The 17,715-nt window shown below is 37.5% G+C and overlaps 2 protein-coding genes and 1 long non-coding RNA gene across 9 annotated transcripts; 2 read left to right on the top strand and 1 right to left on the bottom strand.

Moving 5' to 3' along the window:
* Positions 1-51: 51 nt before the first annotated feature.
* Positions 52-6,077, top strand: LOC107228248 (leucine-rich repeat flightless-interacting protein 2). 7 transcript variants are annotated; one of them, XM_046732513.1, is made up of 9 exons: positions 52-429; positions 1,050-1,244; positions 3,076-3,202; positions 3,334-3,485; positions 3,876-4,139; positions 4,243-4,384; positions 4,493-4,618; positions 4,736-4,950; positions 5,393-6,077. In XM_046732513.1, the coding sequence occupies exons 2-9, from the start codon at positions 1,161-1,163 to the stop codon at positions 5,501-5,503; spliced, it is 1,221 nt and encodes a 406-aa protein (XP_046588469.1). In that variant the 5' UTR covers positions 52-429; positions 1,050-1,160; the 3' UTR covers positions 5,504-6,077. The 7 variants fall into 7 exon arrangements, with proteins under 7 accessions (XP_046588469.1, XP_015525123.2, XP_015509137.2 ...); XM_015669637.2 differs by having other exon boundaries at positions 1,045-1,244; XM_015669639.2 differs by having other exon boundaries at positions 54-429; positions 1,045-1,244; positions 3,346-3,485.
* Positions 6,078-6,178: 101 nt separating this feature from the next.
* LOC107228246 (targeting protein for Xklp2 homolog) lies at positions 6,179-11,083 on the bottom strand. Its single transcript, XM_015669636.2, has 2 exons — positions 10,860-11,083; positions 6,179-10,250 (listed from the first exon to the last, which is right to left on the bottom strand). Exon 2 carries the CDS (start codon positions 10,190-10,192, stop codon positions 7,727-7,729), a length of 2,466 nt encoding a protein of 821 aa, XP_015525122.1. The 5' UTR covers positions 10,193-10,250; positions 10,860-11,083; the 3' UTR covers positions 6,179-7,726.
* A 1,975-nt stretch (positions 11,084-13,058) lies between these two features.
* Positions 13,059-14,734, top strand: LOC124292784. Its single transcript, XR_006902702.1, has 3 exons — positions 13,059-13,122; positions 13,391-13,534; positions 14,116-14,734. It is a non-coding gene; the product is annotated as an uncharacterized LOC124292784 (long non-coding RNA).
* Positions 14,735-17,715: the final 2,981 nt, after the last annotated feature.

Genomic DNA, 17,715 nt, shown 5'->3' with positions numbered 1-17,715 from the left:
CGTCCAGATGTCAGCAGCAGGATGGCCGAGGGAGAGGCGGTCGCGTAGGTGAGGTGTGTTTTTCGGTACTGTGTGCGGGTACTCAGCAATGTACGTACTCGGAAAATGTATTTTGATCTGAAATTTTCGCCCCGATTAACGCATAGTTATATCATCAACCGAGGGACCTAGATGATAGATAGTGAATATTGCGGTACCTTGTTGTACCCCGGTGTTTGAAAATTGGTTTAATATCGCTAAACGAAATTGGAATATCGTTCGGAAGCTACAGATGGTCATCGAGAAGAAGTCATCCAACTTCCATTGATTGTATTTATAGTTTCCAGATTTATTTTTACGTCAAGAGTTTTTGGTACAAAAAAAAAATAAACAAAACAAAAACAAAAAACGATGCATCCGCCTGCCGGATGAACGGATAATATCTCATTCGTAAGTTGATTGGACTATATAGAAATCCATTTATATCCGTTGAAACTGTTTTATATGTACAGTGCTTGTGGACGTGTTACGCATACCTGTCCGTTCTGTGTGGGTGGGGAGACTCTAAGGAATGCAACCTATTAATCGTTTTAGACCTTATTCCTGTATATATTTTTCTTTTATAAATTTAAACGAAAATTCCGTATTACTGTCAAATAATCCACGTTATTACAAACCCCACCTTTTCAACCATCATGTCTCAATTTCAGCTTCTAAATATTTCCTCCTTACACCCACCAATCCTCAATTTCTACGTCATGAATTTGCAAATACGTACATACGTACTCACTTTAACAAGTCGCGAGACTCGCTTATAACAGTTCTTTAAATTTTTTTTTCCGATACTTTTTTTTTTTTATCCTTTCATGTTGTTATTGACGTGATTTCAGAAAGGATTAAGACACGTAATTCTTGTTTTCTCTTTTAGTTCTCATTGAGCAGTTTAATGGAGTTAAACCTGAAAAATACAAATAATATATTAATTATTATACGTGTAATAATAAATGTTTTGCTGATGCTGGATAAGTTTCCCAGGCTTAGATTGTGTTTTGTGTATGTTCCTAGCGTAGTGGAGTACCCTTGTGAGGTGACGGAACGTGTCTACCTGTATAAAAGAAAAGTGTATACGTTTATCATCGGCTGTAAACCAAAACAAAAATAAACTACATTGATACTAAAGAATGGAGCCACTGGTGGCAGGACGGAGACGAACTACCACGAGGCATTCGGCCGAGGATCAAGCTCTTGATCAAATTGCAAAAGAGGTACGGCATCATTTTTCATGCTCATTCATGCTAAGCTTGTTTATCAGTTTTTTGGATCCCTTCTTTTACAAAGAAATTGTTTTTCAAATACGAAACTACGTCACCTTGATAAATTTGCAATTGCTTGGTATTCATCGATGGTTCGCAATAAATTCAAATCTGGCTAGAATTTCAAGTGGAACAAGATCTGCGTCTGGATAAGCTAATTCCAAAACCATACACGTATCAGTATTCTTAGATTATTCACCATGAAGAATAAATAACTACATCAACACCATTAGGAAAAAGGCGGAAAAAATTCTTACATGAATTACTGGCGATAGATTTACCTTTACCATATCTCGAAAAACCTTGAAATTAATTTCATATTCAAAGATAAAGAGTTGGAAAATTTTATTCTCAACTCGCTGTTTATTAATTATTTTTCATCATAAGTTTGAAAACGTGAAATCAATTACTTATTCAATAACTAAATTGTCAATGCCCAATGTTATTGATTAATGAATTAGAAGCTGTCTGTTATACAAAAAATATATGTATGCATTGAGTAGTAAGTAGTAATATTGTTCGTTTACATAAAGGAAAAATTTTATCTTGACAAAGTGAATCATACAAGGTGGTTGTGCAAATTTAAGTTTACGGAAGGGGAAACAGAGTTGTGTGTAACTCAGATAAGAGTGATACTCAGTATGTAATATAGTATTGGTGGGGAGGAACTTGAGTGCTCGGCAAGAATGTCCAGTTAGTGGTGTGCTTTGCATAAAACACAATCATTTACCGTTTTTCTTTACGTACTGAGCTTATTTAACATTCCATTTAGTTGCATCTAAAAATAGTTATATGTTTTGTTTTCTGTAAAGTTATGAAATTTTACAAACTAAGTTTAACCCGATAGTGGTAAATTTTCTATCTTGGGAAATAGATTTTTTTTAGTGTTGATCAATTTTAATTATAAAATTCAGTCATTTAACTGCAAAAACTGAAACACTAACCTTTTCATAACAAAAATTTTATGAATATACAGACCCAGATAAATGTCAAGCAGTTAGAGAAAACAATTGGTCTTCAGCTGATTGTGAGTTAGGCTCTGGCACTATAGGATTGAACGTTCAGCATGTGTAGGCGGTGTTTCAACTGCCGAAAAACAAAATTCAAATATTTAATCAGGTGTAATCGAATATTAGTACCACATTTGTATGTTGAAGTGTTATGAGTACTTACCTAAAATCGTAAAATTCAATAATCTATTTAACCTTGAAAATTGAAGGCTGTAGATGTGGTTCTATAATATACACAATTATTAACAGAATAAACTGTGTTCACAGTACAGTACAGTACAGTAGAGAGATGTTTGGTATTTGTGTAACAAGAAGCAGCATTTTACTGCTCCAACTAAACGTTTAAAAAACTTTAGCTGTACATTTGTGAGGAATGCATCACAGATTAAGACTCATAATCCTACGGAGAACTGTTATCTCATAGATTTCACGCTAATTATCTTAAGAGTGCTAAGTAGTGTTATAATAAAAATGGATCCTGCTGAACTTGATAAAAGAACTGAAAATGATGTCAACATTTTTTTTAAACATCAACAAGAGATTGAGGATTCTGATGATGTGTATGATATCGAAGACCTAGTCAAGGATGCTGACGAAGTATGTTGATTTATGCAGGGAAATCATTAGCAAAATAACTTCAAATACCATCCAATCGCTGCACACAATATTTACATTATATCTTTTTCAGTGAAAGCTGTTAAATCTGAATAGTAACACAGTTGTATCCGATTAAATATTTTAATATCATGAATATATTTCACACAATCTTTTAGGCAGAAGCTCGATTAGCAGCTCGGAGACAAGCTAGAGCAGAGGCTAGAGAGATCCGAATGCGAGAATTGGAGAGACAGCAAAAAGAAGCTGAGGAGAACGCAGATAGAGTCTACGATATGTGTACTGGTAAGCAAGTGCCATATTTTACATTCTTGATTACCAAAGAAAATTTCATACTGTGAATAATAATAAACATACGCATTTTTAATGAATAAACTTAATTTGTCGAAAGAAAAAAGTACAGGTAGTTTTTAAAGACCTAATTTCAGCTGATGCTAACCGAACGATGAGGGTGACACCAGATCCTGTGAGAACATCTCGCCTTCTCACAAATTCCAATAACTTTCAGTCAAGTCGAAGGTCGTCCGAAGATTCCTTGGAAGATGCCGGCCTTAGTAGAGATCTTAGGGTAATTATACGATTTTGACATATTTCAAACAATTTTACGAATTTTCATATAAGAATCCGAACAGAAAGGTATTCATCGGTTAACCACTGAATATTCAGTAGAAATTTTTTTTAATGATAGGAAAGTTAACTTATTATTATGTGGCATTGATAATTATGAATAATTCCCATCTATGCGTAATATTCTTTACACGGCAGTTGGAATAGTATTATAAATTTTTCAGCCATTTATATGTTATGAATCGAGTCTTCAAAAACGCATTATATCATTAAAACTTTAGTCGGTTTACAATGGTTGCTGAATTTCTTAAATGCCTTCCAAGGTCAAGATATGCTTTGAAACAAAACTGCTGAGATTTGCAAAGTACTTAAATCCTTAAACTTATTTCAGTTAGAACTTAAGGAATTCGAGGAAAAATTCCGCAAAGCTATGATAACTAATGCACAATTGGATAATGAGAAGTCAACTTATTCGTATCAAGTAGATTTATTGAAAGACAAACTTGAAGAATTAGAGGAGACAACTGCTCAATTGCGCCGAGAGCTAAGAGAAAAAAATCGAGAAGCTGAACAATTGAAGCGTGTAAGTCAACGCCTGAAAGAAGATTTGGATGTTTGCAGGGTGCAACTACTGGAACGAGACACACTTATCCAGGTACGGATCCTATTATTTTGACAATCTCATAATCAAACCAAATTCTTGTCTCATCAAAAAGAAAAAAAACCGAACAGAATTTATAGGATGTTTCATGTTCTAGGAAAATGGTCTTGTTATAGTAGAAGACGAGGGGGAGGAGAGTGATGCTGACATACCAGAAAATGGTCCACATCCAAGAAAAAGAGTACTAGTCAGTACAGAGAGTGCGGATTTGTTGCAAAATGCTGGAGAAGGATCACTGGGTATGAAATAGTGATACATACAACTTTTTTGTTTGTGTTGGTGTAATAAATATCTATCATGTTGGACTCGCTGAAATTCAATTTGCAATGCTTTTCTCAATTTACCAGATGTCCGACTGAGAAGATTTGCATCTGAGAAGAAAGAATTGCAAGATGAAATTCGACATTTAAGGCTGGAATTGGAAGATGCAAAGAATCGTGTTCGATCAGAGAGGTTACCAGGTTCGATGTTGGGTAAGATTCCATGAATTATTAATCTTGAAACAAATTCGATTGTGTAGTGGTACGCCAGATAAAACATATTTCGAGAAATATTCAATGAATTAATTTTGCCCTGGTTCCGTTAATTAGGAAACTTATCAGACTCTGAAGACATTCAACGAGAGGCAAACAAGCACTTATCAGATTACAAATTCAAACTGCAAAAAGCCGAACAGGATATGTCCACACTGCAAGCGACAGTCGCCAGGCTAGAGAGTCAAGTTATTCGATATAAATCTGCAGCAGAAGCTTCCGAAAAGGCAGAAGATGAATTAAAGGTTGAAAAGCGAAAGCTACAACGAGAGGTAATCAAGTGATACAATATTACTAAAATATCCAGCTGTCAGTAGAATGTTTTAACTTCTTCCTGCAATGCTTTGAAACACGCCATTTCATTTTACAGATGATATCTGATTATTTTGACGAATGTCACTGCCAGTAAAGAAATGGGTGAGCGCGTCCCAGCTGTTCCCTTTTATTTCATCACCATTCCTTATAACCTACTACTTTAATTTTTTTTTCAACTTGTTTTTTACGTGAAAGTTGAAAGCCAAACCTGAAGTTCGATTTCGAACCACTAATTTTGAAGCGAATAATGGCACCTAATTTGAATATAATGTTACCTCGGATTCCAACACCTTTTCCTCTTCATGTTGAATTATAATGAATTCTATCGGGCCAATTACATTGATGGACTGGAAAATTAATTACGAGGAGTGAATAATGTCTATACAATATTTGTTCTAGGTACGAGAATCACAGGGCCGAGTAGAGGAGCTTGAAACCGCAAATTCTCATTTACAACGTAGGCTAGATAAACTTAAGAACGCCAAATCTGCACTTCTGAAAGAACTTTGATAAGAAAATCTGCTTGGACCCGCACGTTAATGTTACCGTTAGTTTGGGTTCAATTATTATATATCTATTCTCCATAGAACATATGTCGTTGAATTCTCAGACATGAAAAAAGATGTCTTCTGAGTCATAATAAAAATTAACATTGCCTAAATATTTAACAGATTGATCGGAGAAAGGGAAAAAAGAATCAATTTTTAAATGCTCCAAAGCAATATGATTACAGAACGATTCGACTTTGATTGGAAAAAGGGAAAAAAGAATCAATTTTTAAATGCTTTAAAGCAATATGATTACAAGACGATTCTACTTAGAAGAAATACTACCAAGGCTATTAGTCATTGGAATCTGTCTCTAATTTATCTTAATCAATGGCCATATTTGATTAATATTCAGGTCTGGTTCATGAAAGTATCACGCTTTATTTTCCCCTAACAAAGGTTGGCTGTTTGGTTCTTGTTATCTGCACCAACCTTGCGAATGTCATACTACGCTCCTGCTAATATAAACACAAGAATTGTTTAATTTAATATTTTGTAATTATTAACTTATATAAGACATCGTATTTTAACGATTATTAGTGGTTTTGTTTTTTTAACTACCTCTTTCTCAAGGTGGTATTACATCGAAAAACAAATGTAGATGGCTTTATGTCTTAAATATGGGGCAAATTCAGAATGAAGTATCAAACTATTTATTCAACAGTGATTAATCTATATTACAGTGTTTGTTACATGTAATGCCAGCTTCACCCATCATTCTTTTCCGTCAATTGAAAATCCACTCTTAGAATTAACTGCATAAAATTTTGAAAATCTCACAGAAAATATACTTCCAAGATATACAACCCCCATAAATTAAGGTTTTGTGCAAGAGTCTGGGTAATAAAATAGAATATGCAAGTTGTTAAAAATAGCGATCGTAGTTTTTCTTGCCGAAAGTATTAAACTATAAGTCGGTAACAAAATTATTCGCATTTATACGGCAACTTATAATTATGAAAATTATTCACGTATATATTACAGAAACTTGTCTCTAATTGTTGGTTTAAAAATGAATTCAAGTCAAAGAAAATATTTATCAATGTCAGATTGTTTTCACTGATGAAGTTTTATTTGAAATGATTGTAAGGTCGTGCTACAAGAAATCCTATATTAAAACTTATTACACAAAGCGAGTACTGCACAACTAAGCAAAACTAGCACAGGATGAACAATACGATATCAGGCTATCTTGACAAGATTGCTATTATGCTTTAACTGCAAAAAATCTTTTCTAGGTGATAGTTTTACAACATAATGCAAAAAGATAGGAAGTATAGTGTGTGAATACTCGTGAATCTTCAGGGTTATCGTATACTTACATTATAAAAATCTATTATCAAAAATCAATGTTATTGTACCGGAAGAAAGTTAATCTTGATGTGTTTTAATAGGCATTAGTTACAATAAGCTGCTCCGTTGATAACGTCCGAATTGAAACAAAAAGTAAGCGAAATTATTGCTATAATACAGTTTGATAATATATTTTTGTTTGCAATATTTTTTATATCTATTCACAAATTGAAGTTATCCGCAGGATGTCATGTGATTCTATATCTCAACTAAAAGAGTGCTATTTGGATATACATAAATCCAATATTAATATTTAGACAAATTTTGAGGTGTCTTATTTCACAGATTACTGATTTTCACTCATTTTTAACTCTATGCAAATCTATTTCCAGATATATCTAAATTTCGCGCTATGTTTAAACATCCTCACATCGATCATGACAAAGAAAAACATTCTATGTTGTCTTGAGGGTATTTTAAAGACAAGAATCCAGGTAACGTAAGGCAACACAAGATGTACAAGCCGACTTACTTACACCCTAACATGCTCTCTACGTATTTTCGGAAGTCTATGAGACATAGTTCACAGTACTGTGGAAAGTGCAATTTCATAAAGGTAAAGTTGAGTTTTAAGAAGAAAATAATTATTTATGTGGTTTTTAAGACAGCATTTTTATCATTCCTTTGAATATATTTTTATGCTCAGAATCGATATCACTTGTTAGTTTGCATCATCCAATAATATGCTTATTCTAATCTTGAAAGATAACAATCATCAATAATGTCAAATGATACAATAGTTTGGAAATTAATAATATTTAATACAGCAATCACGTTTCGAAACTAGTTTATTCATACCATCATTCGTAATAATCGAAATTAGTCATCTCTGTTAACGCTTTGGTTTTGAAGCCCAGCCAGGGCTTTGAGGTTCGGTGAGTGGTTTCTCGGAACGAATGACAACTGGAGGTTTGTAAATTGGCATTGGTCTTGCTTGAATCTCAGCCATTTTTCTGAGTTCTGCTATTTCACTCTCAGTTCGTTTTAGTTTTTCCGCTTCCGCTTCTTTCTTTAGCTTTTCTATTTCCTGTTCTTTTTGCTTGATCCTTTCATCAAACTCTTTCCGCTCTTTTGCCCTTTTGTCGGTGTTTAATTGAAACTCATGATCAGATAATACTTTTATAGGCTTTGGCTCATATTTGCTTTTATCTTCCTTCGATTTATAGTTCTGTGAAGATTGGGCATTAGAATTCACAGATGGATTTTGATTTTCTTGATTGGAACAATTGTTCTTAGTAAGCAAACAATTTCTTGAACCAGTTTTTGAGATTGGTAGTGTGGAAATGCGAGTTTTTTGAGGAAGTGAAGGAGCAGAGTTTGAAGCTTTATTCCCTGAACTTATATTCTCTTTTGATATTCCACGCACCAAAACAGGTTTAAATTCTGGAATTGGCTTGGCCTGAAAGATTCTAGCTTTCTTGTCTTCTTCCAAAATAGTCTTTATGTAGTTTTCCTTTTTTTTCAGCAAGTTCTTATCTCTGTTTTCAAAACTGAAGGGACAAGGTTTAGTACTATGCTTAGCAGTATTCGTTTCTTTAGGAACAGCGAGCATAGGCTTCTTGAAAATGGGAACAGGCCGCGCATGAAAGGTTCCTTTTGTTTTATTCTGTTCCTCATTCATCAGTTCTTTAATCTTTTTTTCTTTTTTCTTTTGGAGCTCTTTGTTTCGCATTTCAAAACTGAATGGCATCACCTTGGTTGTAGTTGATTTAGCACTTGTTATATCTGGCACTCCAAAGTTCGAGATCTCAGCATCTTGAACTGCTACTCCTTCCTTGGTAGAAACAACTGTAGGTACAGTTACTTTTATTCTTACTGCCTCTCGATTTACTTTATCCTCCATGTTTGACTTACATATTTTTGTTGATGTTGAAGCAGGAGGGTGAGCAGAACTCACTGATCTATTCCTAATAACAGTTCTAGGTGCAGGATTTTGTGCCAGACTTTTTAGAGAATTAGCTCTAGCCATATTTCCACGAGCAGAATATTTTCGCAGCTCTTGTAACTCCTGCTGCTCACGTTCCTCGTGACTCAAGATGGTTGTAGGTCTTGTTCTTGATTTACATCGTAGAGCAGGTGAAATTGGTACTGTTGCAGACACACTAACCTGTCGTACCTTCTGCACGGGTCCAAGTTTTGCATTCTTTGAACTTATTGATCTGAATCTTTTTGGTGTCCCAGTTTGAAATTTGGATATTGCCTCAGCCATGCTCACATATTTATTAGACCTCCTTCTGTATTTTATCAAACTTTGCCTACGAAGTTGACATGTAGAAAATCTTGCCGGATGCCCCTTGTTTGAGAAACAAGATTGCTGCGAGATATTAGAAGCACGTTTACTACAACCTGGAACAGGCAGAGCATTTTCAAGAGTGGCATCATTGACCAGCAAGTTGTTGGCAGCTTGAGACTCAAATTCAGTAGGAAGTAATTTAATAGCATTTTTCTTGTCACCAATAGCAGGATCTTTGATTACTTTTACTTTATCATTTATAGGAAAATCTGCAACATCTTTTGGCTCTTCAGCAGTATTTGGCACCTCTTCAGTAGCTTTCGGCTTGCTGTCCGCAGGAATATGTTTCATATTTAAGGGATCATCTATATCAGCTGGCTTTTTTTCAGATTGCACAACGAAAACATTGTTATCAATTATGGCATTTTCTGTCTGCTGTGAATCCTGCACGGATAGATTATCCAGTGTTTTTACATGCTCGATTGTTGGACATGGTTCAATGGTTGGTACTGCAATATTTTTCTCACATTTTCTCAACTTCTCGGATGGTTGTACTCTTCTAATCCACGCAGGAATCGGATTGCTTGGAGTCGAACGAATAGCTTTATACTTGATCAGAGGTTTCAATTCTGTGGTCATTGGTGTTGATGTCAATTTTGATGGTGTACTTCTAATAGTATGAGACCTTCTTGCATTCTTTCTAGCCGAAAGTTGAAGGCTGGCCATAGCTTCAGTCAATACATTATCATATGTAGTTTCTTTGATTGTTGCATTTTTTTTACTTCTCAACTTGGGTACAACTTTAACAGGAGTCAACTTTGCTACTTCTATGTCTTGTATCAAAGAGTCATTTGATTCTGGAACCTTCAACATACGTTTTATAGCTTTTGTATCTCCTTTTGTCTCTTCCAGTTCAGCACTAGGAGCTGTGCATGAGAACTGTTTTACCACTGGCTGAGGCTCTAGCTCCTCATGCTCCAGGTCAAAATAACCATCGTCCAGTGGTTGTGGACTGGATGCAAAGTCCGTCCACTGCGGAGCATTTAGATGCCACACGCCGTCCATAGAATGCTTCTCTTCAAAGCAATCTTTGAAATAAATCTTCCACAGAGATTGATGATTCCTAAAACCAAAATAATTTTTTACTCCTTTTCAATTTTGTAATTAAACGCGTTTATAACACAATTTCCATGAAATCTTTATGAATATCTGGCTTTTGTACTCAGGGTTGATTGTTCTGCCTCGAAGTAAAATTTCCCCTTCGGTTAAGTGTTTCATTCGGTATTTTATTAGCAAATAAGTAGTTTATTTGGAGGATAAATTTTATCTGGAAGATGGCTAAACTTAATCATATTTACTGAATGGCATTTGTCAAAGTGAACTAAATTAGAGACTTGGCAAAAAACTATGCTCAATAAATTCTAGTCGTGTCCCAATTAAATTGTAACACAATGCGAAGAGTCAGAGAAGTCAAATCGTGTTTATGTAAATAGCATGATTATCGCGATGAGATGAAACGTAGCTGGTTACAAAATCTGATTCGGTATTTAAAATACTACAAAGTGTTCTTCATCATGATTTTGACCTCAATGATAAAGTTATACGTTTATAAATAGAATTTTAAAGACCTCGAAACACGAACCCCGATCATTACACCAGTGCCAGAATAAGTGGAAAAGGTTCACACATCGAGTACATTATAAATGGAAATACCTAAATTAGCGATACTCACTTCTTCTGTCTCAATATTTTGCCTGTTTCTCTGATGATCAAAGCTTGAATGATGTGAAGTTTCCAATCACAACGATCAAAACTATCTTTTGACGGATAGCGATACTACGAATGCTCTCTTTATATGAACCATACATACGGCCAGCAGATCTCGAAGAATTTCAACGGCTACGGACGCCACTTGTTTGAAAACTTTTTCCAGCTCTTGTAATTGGCTGAAATCTAAATGGTCGCCCCTCCCAACCAATCTCGCAAGACTACCAGCCTAACGCTGCAGAAGTATCTAGTTACAACTTCAGTGATACAAAAAGTAAAAATATCACGGAACTATGCGTTCTGAAACATAATAATATTCGGTTAATAGTAAACAAGACGTGCCCAACATGTGAAGAATTTTCGTGGCCTATCATATTTTATCTTTGTAGATTTGAGCGTCGACTGGAAAATTGGAGTTAATTCAACGATTCGTTTAAGGCGTTGACTGAAGAACATAAAGATGGATACCCCTGGGTCAATTTTTGTGACCAGGTTTCGGCGGACAAGCGGGCCCAGGTGGGCCTGGGGGCGTAGGAGGTTTCTGCTCAATCGACTCCACCTAACGGGCTCGCACCGACATTCGTAGCCTAAGTAGTGTCGATATGGAAGCTTGAGATTGAGTCGGTACAAAGTGAGTACGTAAGACTACTTGTCAACTGCGACTCAGTTAGAAATGTCGATCAGCTCGATCATCCCCGTGAGAAGACGCCTAACCACGTCCACCGCCAACTGCCGCAACAACCTCCGAGCACCGCCAACCGCCGTCAACCTCCTCCTCCCCCGCACCCCTCGAAGTCCGAGTCGTCCTCGTCCTCCTTAACCACCGCCAATATCTTCCAAACGCCTCCAAACACTTCCTACACCCTTCTACCATCTCCGACCACCTCCGACCACCTTCTACGACCCCCTACCGCCTCCTACCAGAGCCTACCACCTCCTACCATTTCCGAACACCTTCAACCACCTCCGACCACCTCCGAACACCTTCGTCATCTTCGTCCCCCTGCTCTACCATGTATTCTATAACATTATTATTCATAATTATTCCAACAACTTTTCATTTGCTCTCTCGATCTTGAATTTTCGTAGGCATGGAATCGAAACGCTGTTTTAGCTAGTCGCAAGTGAAGTATCTACGTTGAGTAGAGAGGCAGAATTATTTTTCGAAAGGTGTTCAAATGGAAAAAAATTCGAAGTAACTGTAATACATCACGGATGCGCTAAGTTTGATTGAGATGGAATGGGATGCTCCGTATATGAGACAGTATTTAACGCAATGTCGTGATTTAAAGACCTAAAAGGGTGATTGTCGGCGATTTTTTTTTTTTTTTATGGGGAGAGATGCAACGAAGCTTCTTAAAACTTCGAATGTATTTCAACACACATTTGAAAGGTAGGACCAAAGATTTTTATCATCTAACTGTCGCAGAACGGCAGCGTTATTAGCTGACCCGAAATGAAGAATATATCTTTAGTCAACGGCTGACCATCGAAGGGCCTAGTCGCTTGAGTCTGGATTCGGCAGAAAAGATAAAGTGCGTAGGTATCTCTTGACTGAAAAACTAAACTCATTATACATCATATCATATCATCATACATCATCATACATCATACATAGTATTAAAGTTCGAAACCAAAGTTTCGATGTGCGGATCTTCGAATGTTCAATAAGTGACGTCACCCAAAATTTTTTTTCTCCTGACGTCATCGATCTATGTACACGAAAATCAGCTCGCCGAATTCCTCAGTCTGGGAACAACCGCGCAGTAGAGAAGACGAATGAGAATCGCGCTCCGCAGATTTCGAGTACCGAGTTCTCTACTTCCGTGGGTCCCGCACTCCGGGTCCGCTTCATGGTCCAACTCGAGTTCCAGGACAAGCGCTCCGTAGTTTATATGCTCCAGGTCAGCTACGTGCTGAAACTCAACTTCCAGGACAAGCGCTCCGTAGTTTATGCACTGAAGGTTCACTACCTGGTAAAACTTGACTTCTCGTATTTTCTCGTTATCCGCTTGGTAAAACGTGTCAATAAAATATTATATTAATCCTTACACAATATTCTTGATGTGTTCTAATACTAAAAATATTTATTAGTATTCGAGGTATAATCCGAGGTGGTTAGCGGTGGTCGTTGGAGATCGTTGGCGGTGGTTGGAGGCGGTTAGGGGTGGTTGCGGGTGATCGAGGTGGACGAGGAGGAGGCCGAGGAGACCGAGGATTTGTACACAGTGAGTACAACATTTTTATAATATTTAATGGCAATTGCAATCATATTTTACCTAAAATCTTTGAAGCTTATCATGTTTACAATAAATTATATCAATTCATTTTTCGCGGAAGCCCCAATTCAGCAGCTATCAATGCGCTGATAAAATTTCTATAATTCTTTATAATTTTTTCATAATCTTCTTGGTAAAATGTGTCAATAAAAAAATTAAATTAATCCTTACACAATTTTGTTGGTGTGTTCTAATTTTTACTGGAAATATTTATTAGGATTCGGGGTATAACCCGAGGTGGTTAGCGGTGGTCGTTGGAGGTAGTTGGCGGTGGTTGGAGGTGGTTGGCTGTGGTTACGGGTGGTTGCAGGTGATCGAGGTCGACGAGGAGGTGGACGAGGAGACCGAGGACTTGTGCACGGTGAGTCTAACATTTTTATAATATTTAATGGCAATTGTTCTTATATCTTATCTTCAATTTTTCTAACTTGTCACGATTACAATAAATTATTTCCTTTGTGAAGTATTCATGACCAGGAGGTTGATTGAAGAAAAAAGTTTAGTCGAAAATTCCGTCCAGGTAAAGAGAAATTTTAATTGTTGGGAAAACACAACGGTCACTTCTGTCCAAAATGCTGAACTAAGAACATCTAAGCAGGAACAGGTCGTCAAAATTTCTTGAGGATGGTCGGCAGGGCCCGGCCGAAACGTCGAAAACGTTAAACATGTTGCGTTTTCCCAACAATTAAAATTTCTCTTTACCTGACCGGAATTTTCGACTAAACTTTTTTCTCTAAATTATTTCTATTCATTTTTCGCGGAGCCCCAATTTCAGTGGCTATCAATGCGCTAATAAAATTCCAATAATTTATTATAATTTTCTCAGAAGCTTCTTGCTACAATGTGTCGATGAAAATATTATATTAATCCTCACACAAAGATTTTGATGTGTTCTCATACTGAAAATATTTATTAATATTCGATATTTATTAATGTTCCCAGGAACCCGCAGGTTTGAAATGGGAAAACCGCTATTTGCAGTTGTCTGGAGCCAATCGGAAGGTTGAATAGAAAGGGGTGTTACGAAAGGCCCTTTTGACTTTCGCGACACGCGCTAGGCGTCAAGCTGCTTGCTCAGCGCATTCCTTCGAGAATCGCTGCCCTGCACACAACCAGATGAGTCAGGAAGTGCACCGACACCGGAAGGTGGCGCGATGGCTACTCTGCAGAATAACGCCCCACCACCGACGAAATCGAGCTGTAATCGGTAAATCCATCGACACCATCAAGTCAGTCGTAATTGAGGAGTGTGAGATCATTGAGATCTCAGCCTGGAGATGAGTGAGTGGTGCACCCCATCGATCGGACCGGCCATTGGAAAGGACCTTCCATCATCCAGAAAAGGCAACGTGGAGACTCAGGAATTCCTGACGGAACAACTCGGTAAATCGGTGGTGCGTCCTAAGAGTCACCCTCGCGCTAACCAAGGTGGCCCGCTCCTTGACTCACCTTTTTCTCAACCGTAACGTAGTACTTAGTCATACTAGTCATTCGCTCTTTCACATTTTAATAGTTTAATTGATTACACTACTCGTTCTTAATCTCTCTTTGTCATTTGCAATACTGTACTTAATATAATTGAGAATACAAAATACAAACCATTGTGGACAATACGTTTCCCACCTATTCGTCCTGTCCATACCACCGAGATCCTGTCACCCAGAATACTAGAATTTCATCACAGCAGGTGTGTTGACACTTTATACAAACGAAGCCCTAGGTAATCTATTTCTAACCGCTCGGGAAAAGAATATATATATATTCTTTTGAAGTCACGTGGAACGAGATCCTTCAGATCACCGACTGCACGTAACAGGGGTTAGCCGTACTTTTTTCTTCATTTTTGGAGCCGAAAATTTTTGGTCTCAGATTCGATTTGAATGACCCTTTCCTGACTAATTGGGCCCCCAGGAGCTCAGAAAACGCAGCGAAAAGAGCGTAGGATCAACAGGACAGTAATCGCGAAGGAAAAAGCACCTGCTGAAAAATGTCGAAAACACTGGTTCTCGTTTTTTGGCTGTAACTTTTGATGCGTCGATCGCAGCGTATTGGGACTGCACCCAATCGCTTTTTCTCGCAAAATTACGTTGGAGTAGTACCTGAAAGAATTGATTCCAGCACTTTTCATAATCGCGAAAATTTTCGCCAAAAATTCAAAGGGGTTAACCTTCCTTTTTTTTTACCAAAAAATTTTTCGACTCAGAATTGATTCGTATGACGCTTGCCCGACCAATCGGACCCCAAGGAACTCAAAAAACGCAGCGAAAAGAGCGTGGAATCAACAGCAGAGAAATGACGAAGGAAATAGCACCTGCTGAAAAATGTCGAATATTCAGGTTTTCGTTTTTTGGCCGTAACTTTCGATGCGTTGATCGCAGCGTATTGGGACTGTGCCCACTCGATTTTTCTCGTAAAATTACATTGGAATAGTGCCTTAAAGAATTGATTCCAGCACTTTTCAGAATCGCGAAAATTTTCGCCAAAAATACAAAGGGGTTAACCTTCCTTTTTTTTTGACCAAAAAATTTTTCGTCTCAGAATTGATTCGTATGACTCTTGCTCGACCAATTGGACCCCAAGGAACTCAGAAAACGCAGCGAAAAGAGCGCGGGCTCAACAGCAGAAAAATGACGAAGAAAAAAGCACCTGCTGAAAAATGTCGAAAATTCAGGTTTTCGTTTTTTGGCCGTAACTTCCGATGCGTTGATCGCAGCGTATTAGGACTGTGCCCAATCGATTTTTCTCGCAAAATTACGTCGGAATAGTGCCCGAAAGAATTGATTCCAGCACTTTTCAAAATCGCCAAGATTTTCGCCAGAAATACAAAGGGGTTAACCTTCCTTTTTTTTTGACCAAAAAATTTTTCGTCTCAGAATTGATTCGTATGACTCTTGCTCGACCAATTGGACCCCAAGGAACTCAGAAAACGCAGCGAAAAGAGCGTGGGATCAACAGCAGAGAAATGACGAAGAAAAAAGCACCTGCTGAAAAATGTCGAAAATTCTGGTTTTCGTTTTTTGGCTGTAACTTCCGATGCGTTGATCGCAGCGTATTGGGACTGTGCCCAATCGATTTATCTCGCAAAATTACGTCGGAATAGTGCCTGAAAGAATTGATTCCGGCACTTTTCAGAATCGCGAAAATTTTCGCCAAAAATACAAAGGGGTTAACCTTCCTTTTTTTTTTGACCAAAAAATTTTTCGTCTCAGAATTGATTCGTATGACTCTTGCTCGACCAATTGGACCCCAAGGAACTCAGAAAACGCAGCGAAAAGAGCGTGGGATCAACAGCAGAGAAATGACGAAGAAAAAAGCACCTGCTGAAAAATGTCGAATATTCAGGTTTTCGTTTTTTGGCCGTAACTTTCGATGCGTTGATCGCAGCGTATTGGGACTGTGCCCACTCGATTTTTCTCGCAAAATTACATTGGAATAGTGCCTGAAAGAATTGATTCCAGCACTTTTCAGAATCGCGAAAATTTTCGCCGAAAATACAAAGGGGTTAACCTTCCTTTTTTTTTGACCAAAAAATTTTTCGTCTCAGAATTGATTCGTATGACTCTTGCTCGACCAATTGGACCCCAAGGAACTCAGAAAACGCAGCGAAAAGAGCGTGGGATCAACAGCAGAGAAATGACGAAGAAAAAAGCACCTGCTGAAAAATGTCGAAAATTCAGGTTTTCGTTTTTTGGCTGTAACTTCCGATGCGTTGATCGCAGCGTATTGGGACTGTGCCCAATCGATTTTTCTCGCAAAATTACGTTGGAATAGTGCCTGAAAGAATTGATTCCAGCACTTTTCAAAATCGCGAAAATTTTCGCCAAAAATACAAAGGGGTTAACCTTCCTTTTTTTTTTACCAAAAAATTTTTCGTGTCAGAATTGATTCGTATGACTCTTGCCCGACCAATTGGACCCCAAGGAACTCAGAAAACGCAGCGAAAAGAGCGTGGGATCAACAGCAGAAAAATGACGAAGAAAAAAGCACCTGCTGAAAAATGTCGAAAATTCAGGTTTTAGTTTTTTGGCTGTAACTTCCGATGCGTTGATCGCAGCGTATTGGGACTGTGCCCACTCGATTTTTCTCGCAAAATTACGTTGGAATAGTGCCTGAAAGAATTGATTCCAGCACTTTTCAGAATCGCGAAAATTTTCGCCAAAAATACAAAGGGGTTAACCTTCCTTTTTTTTTGACCAAAAAATTTTTCGTCTCAGAATTGATTCGTATGACTCTTGCCCGACCAATTGGACCCCAAGGAACTCAGAAAACGCAGCGAAAAGAGCGTGGGATCAACAGCAGAGAAATGACGAAGAAAAAAGCACCTGCTGAAAAATGTCGAATATTCAGGTTTTCGTTTTTTGGCCGTAACTTTCGATGCGTTGATCGCAGCGTATTGGGACTGTGCCCACTCGATTTTTCTCGCAAAATTACATTGGAATAGTGCCTGAAAGAATTGATTCCAGCACTTTTCAGAATCGCGAAAATTTTCGCCAAAAATACAAAGGGGTTAACCTTCCTTTTTTTTTGATCAAAAAATTTTTC

The sequence above is a fragment of the Neodiprion lecontei genome, chromosome 2, assembly GCF_021901455.1.
Source record: "Neodiprion lecontei isolate iyNeoLeco1 chromosome 2, iyNeoLeco1.1, whole genome shotgun sequence".
Classification (NCBI taxonomy): domain Eukaryota; kingdom Metazoa; phylum Arthropoda; class Insecta; order Hymenoptera; family Diprionidae; genus Neodiprion; species Neodiprion lecontei.
Note: the sequence above shows the minus strand (reverse complement) of the source record. Positions and strands in the feature narration are given on the sequence as shown.

Bases quoted from the DNA above. Each gene is read 5' to 3' on its own strand.
- LOC107228246 (XM_015669636.2), bottom strand. From the start codon at position 10,192: ATGGACGGCGTGTGGCATCTAAATGCTCCGCAGTGGACGGACTTTGCA.
- LOC107228248 (XM_015653652.2), top strand. From the start codon at position 2,774: ATGGATCCTGCTGAACTTGATAAAAGAACTGAAAATGATGTCAACATT. The intron at 4,140-4,242 runs GTACGGATCCTA...TTCATGTTCTAG, and splicing joins AACGAGACACACTTATCCAG to GAAAATGGTCTTGTTATAGT. The intron at 4,619-4,735 runs GTAAGATTCCAT...TCCGTTAATTAG, and splicing joins GTTACCAGGTTCGATGTTGG to GAAACTTATCAGACTCTGAA.